This window comes from Macrobrachium rosenbergii, chromosome 23 (genome assembly GCF_040412425.1).
Source record: "Macrobrachium rosenbergii isolate ZJJX-2024 chromosome 23, ASM4041242v1, whole genome shotgun sequence".
Lineage (NCBI taxonomy): Eukaryota > Metazoa > Arthropoda > Malacostraca > Decapoda > Palaemonidae > Macrobrachium > Macrobrachium rosenbergii.
The window spans coordinates 55,180,087-55,185,086 of record NC_089763.1 but is presented as its reverse complement, the minus strand read 5'-3'; the positions used below and the strand labels follow the sequence as shown (position 1 = coordinate 55,185,086).

The window sequence follows — 5,000 nt, the reverse complement described above, 5'->3', positions numbered from 1 at the left end:
GACTGAACTTTTAAAAGATATCATTTTGTATTTAAGGATAAGACACAAGCGAATCTGGAATTTCGTCAATAATTATTAGTGGACATGAAATGTAAATAGTCACAGTAAGTCTACTACTCTTTATTTATTTTTTTTTTTTGTGGTATTATCTAGGAGCTAGTGACCTTTGGAACTATAATGTCAAATATTTTTTATCAGTCGGTAAGCAAATCTTGTTACCTAGGCTGGATAGGGGAAGTAGCTACTTGCCACATCAGCATATACATAAAAGCAAATTCAAAGGATAAGCAACTAAAATGACTTCCAGATATTTCTTTGCGCATAATACACAAAAAGCAAACACCATCAAGAACCATAACAGCAACTGAAGCATTAGAAACGAAAATGAAATTATTGACTATGACGATAAGGATGATGATTTCTATTTCAACAATAGACCATTCAACCTTTAAAAGTTCTTTATCAAATAATCACGAGATGAATAAAACTAACGTAGAATGAACGTCCAGAACGTATTACCTAGTAAAAAGTTTAATAACTTTTCTAAAACCAATTTGTGACCGCCATTTCAATACAAAACGGCCAACTGAGCAGTTTACAAACAAAACAGTAAGAGAATAAAAATGTAAAGCATTTATAACCTTGAGATTATAAGAAAAGAAAACGTCTAGCGTCGTTGTTCCTCATACTTCTTAGATATCACAGACGCACTGAACGATATTCCGATTTAGAGCATAAAGAGACTTATGATAATGGAAGACATACATTATAATTCATGATTCAGAATATAAATGTAGTGAACACGACAGGAAGAAGGGTTACCTATCATTTGTGCACTTAGACAACAACGGGGATTGGGGGTGGAATATCATTTTTGGGGAACTGCTCAGTTCAGGTAAACATCTGAAGGTCAAACCGTACATAACTGACATCAGAACTGTAGCACCATGCAAAGATCAATAGTTTAGTGACAGATTTAAACTACCTTCACCATGAAAAATTACAATAATGATACAATATTAAGATTATCATTATAACGGTAATGTTTTCTTGAACTGTAGCAATAGCAACAATGTCAGTGATAATTTCCATGTAACTTAACTGAAGTTTTGGGGCGAGTATGAAATAAAGTAGGTCGAAAGAATTATTCACACACCCAAACATTCTGAGGGAGGATGGTTCAGAAGTGGTATAAAAACTGAGGTTACGAACATGATGGCATATGATTAATAATCCTGTAAGTAATCTCCGAAAAGAACAATAACAGTCTGCAGTAACAGGGAACGTATCTTTAAAGAATTAAGGTGGGGACTTACCTAATCTTCACATCCTCAAGAGGTACCATGACAGTAAACGCAGCATCGACAACTTTCTGCCGTATTGGCACTCCATCACAGTACAGTACGGCGGTAAAGTCATATATACCACTCTCGTGATATACGTGATCGACTTTCATTGTTGGCAAAGCAGTAGTTTTAAAAGTATCGGGAGCGACTGGAGTCGGAGAGCTGTCATCTGAGGTATAGATGCCTGGACTACCGAAGATGTCTGAATCACTGGTGCTGGATGACAGATCGTCGACGGTGCTTGAAGAACCATCTTGATAGATGGACACCGCGGGAGGATCGATAATAGAAGATACAGTGGGATTCGGAGAGTAAGAATCTTCTTCTAAATCACCTGCAGTTGTAGGTGTTGGTTTTTCAGGTCGAGGAGAAGGAGAAGATGGAGAGGGAGAGGGCGAAGACGACCCGGACATACTAAAAACTCCCTCTGACATCAAGGTAGTGTGAAACACGCCATCACTCCCTGGAGACCCATCGCCTGGGAATTTGTGCCCCTCTTCTGAGAGCTTAGCCATTTCCTCTAGTTTTTTATTTTGACCATTCGCCTGCTGGACGGCCATTTCTGTCAACAGGCCGGCAGACATAGGGGCATTTTCACTACTGCCTAACTCTTTTACATGTTCATCAGCTGGTTCTGTAGAAATACGAGACTCAGCATATTTCTCCATAAGTTCATCTCCGTTACTTTTCCGTTTAGTTACTTCTTCTCCAGTGTATTCAGGCATAATTTTACCGAAGTTTCTTCTGAAACTTTTCCTTTCTTCGTAATTTTCGTCAGGCCACGCCAAAGCACCTCTTTTGTTTCTACTTATGCCGCCGTTTTTCGGAAGAGGTCGTCCTTCCATCTCATCCCCAAAATCCCAGTTCCAAGTAATGATCCCGTTAGGACAGATCTCATCATGGAAAGCTGATGTAGTTGTAGACGTAACATTAACATCATCTAGTTCTTGGGTTGACTGGGATGTAACTGCTTCAGCTACGGAAAGGTGGGCATAAGCAAAAGCGTTGCCACCCTCGTCTACTGCCAGCAAGTCACTAGGACCTGAAATGAAAAAAAAAAAAGAAAATTGTATTTTTAAAATTAACTTTCATTAGTATCGACTACATGATGTGTTAAGAAATCTATCGTTAACTGTAAACTGTGTCACTATTTTACGATAGCTCAAAGTAATAAGATCGTCAGTTGGTTTTGATAGTTCTAATCGACAAAATTTCTAAAAAGCGTTTTACTGTAATTTCATTCGTCAAAGCAGCCAAGGGTCCAAAATAAGACCAAGATGGCGACTAATACAAGGCTAATTCATTAAAAGTAAAAATTAATGCACTTCACATTCCATCTCTCTTATATTTCGGGTTAAGAGAAAGGAATCATTGGCAGATGCTGCGCAACTCGTTACGCGACAGAAACGTTAATGGGAGATACAGGATAAATAAAAATTACTTATGAGCCAAAATTAATAAGAAAATGAATCGTTATCAGAAGAACTGATGTGAACAAAACCACCAACTAAAAAAGAACAAATCCACTCAGAACAACAGTAGCAGTCCTACTAGAAGTAGTAAAAAAATTATCACCGTTCCTAACAAAATATGAAAATAACTTGATAAGAAAAAACAACACGAACAACCCAAACCAACACTTCCAGATCCAGTGCGGACACCAGTAACTGAAGTGGTAGTCTCACTACCACTAGTGGTATAGTCGTAGTGGTAGCAGAAAAACGATGTTCCATGATCCTCTTTCACGCCATCAACCCGATCTCCATTCATTCTTTCTTTTTCCTTTGGTACCTTCATCTCTCTGACGCTCAGTTCTAACTTCCATCCTATGACCCCTCCGAAATCCAAAGGAGCTCCCTCCCTTCCCCTCGCGTGGAAATTGGCTTATAACACATTTATGAATGCCAGATCCTCTCATGCTCCCACAAATATAATAAGAGGATCGGCAGTGCTCTTTCCAGCGTGCCTTTGCTTGAGCTTGATAAGGCTGGAAGATTCTTCCACGCTTTTAAGCTCTCCTGGGAAGAAGGGACTCCTCTTCCTTCCCTGCTGGAAGTAGAACAACGATGACACAACTCTCTTAAGAACGGCAGAACGACGACTTGCTTCCTAAATCTTCATGATCATCTGTTTCCATTCGGACTTGTTATATAAGAAGCTACTTTTATTCTTCAACTTCCACAGTCTATCCGTTAAGGAATGCGTTTAAACAGGGATGAACGACACTGCATGCAAAGACATGGTGAATAAATGATGGAAAGCAATACTTATTTTATTACTAACTGTAAAAATTCATAAATACAATCTTATATAAATATGCAACTGATAGCTTGCAAGAACTCATACTCAACAGGCAAGAAAATTTGATCCTAAGTAACATTAGTAATCTAGTTAGATTAAACTGAATAAGATTCATAAAGTTATACAAACCACAATGAATAACCAAACCTCGAGGGACACCATTTTATAAACGTGTTTATTATTTCCATAAAAGGGAAGCTATTCACAAAAATAAAATCGATAAAAGTATTAAGAAAAAATAAATAAGAATTCAATTCAATATGTGATTGGGAATTAATCATTCTTCATCTACTAACAAACAATAATCACGATCCTTATCTAAACAGACATTCACAATTGCAATGAAAACTGACAACCAACCACCATCCTGGCTAAATTAAACTTTAAAAAATCTATAATTCAGAATAAAAGAATGTGAAGATTATACTATACAAAAAGTGCCGGACACATACGAAGTGTAAATATCTCTTTGAAAGAAATGAAATAAATAAAAACCACTCGTAAGACAGTTCGAAGTTTAGAGACGTACTTACATGAACTGTATCCCACCTAGACGATTCTTCACTACAATATTACCAAAGTCGCTGATCTGTTTATTCTAACATACCCACTAGGCAAGGAAGATATGAAAGCGATGCCCATTTTCTCTTTCACCAGTTACGCAAAGAGAGGTCCCTTGACGAAGAAAGGTTGTGTAACAAAGGTAAGACGGGAGAAGTTCAAGCTCATCCTTCCAACGCAGAGAGAGAGAGAGAGAGAGAGAGAGAGAGAGAGAGAGAGAGAGAGAGAGAGAGAGAGAATGGTGAAACTGCGTATATGTGTGTGGAGAGAGAGAGAGAGAGAGAGAGAGAGAGAGAGAGAGAGAGAAAATGCATCTAAGATGTGTTTCTTGGAATAGGGCATCATCATATTACTGCGACTGAGAGATTTAATGCACTGTGTGCCTGGAGAGATTAGTTAGTATCTTATTAGTTTGAAGGTTAGTGAATAATTGTTCGTATGTGAGTGTGTGTTCAGAGAGAGAGAGAGAGAGAGAGAGAGAGAGAGAGAGAGAGAGAGATCATGGGGGTACTTGCATTATGAGCAGGGCACATAAGAGGAAGAGGGTCAGATGGGCGGTGGAGGAGCAGGTTGGAGGGATGCGGAGAAGCGCCTCGAGGCGAGGAGGAGGAGGAGGAGGAGGAGGAGGAGGAGGAGGAGGAGGAGGAGGAGGAAGAGGAGGCCAGGGCAGGTGCAAAAAGGTACTCTTTGTACCTTATGGGCGAAGAATGGTGTGTACGAAACCTATACCTAACCCTACCAACAGGTAGATATTAGACCTTTCTATATCTTTCTATGATATTCAGTCATTCT

The 5,000-nt window shown here is 38.9% G+C and overlaps 1 protein-coding gene across 2 annotated transcripts in view; it reads right to left on the bottom strand.

Moving 5' to 3' along the window:
- LOC136851638 (uncharacterized) overlaps nt 1-5,000 on the bottom strand; it is a 1,500,098-nt gene that overhangs the window by 834,836 nt on the left and 660,262 nt on the right. For both annotated transcript variants that reach the window (XM_067126036.1, XM_067126037.1), the window contains exon 5: nt 1,317-2,388. In XM_067126036.1, the coding sequence (XP_066982137.1) occupies nt 1,317-2,388 (1,072 nt within the window). The remainder of the gene's footprint in view (nt 1-1,316; nt 2,389-5,000) is intronic.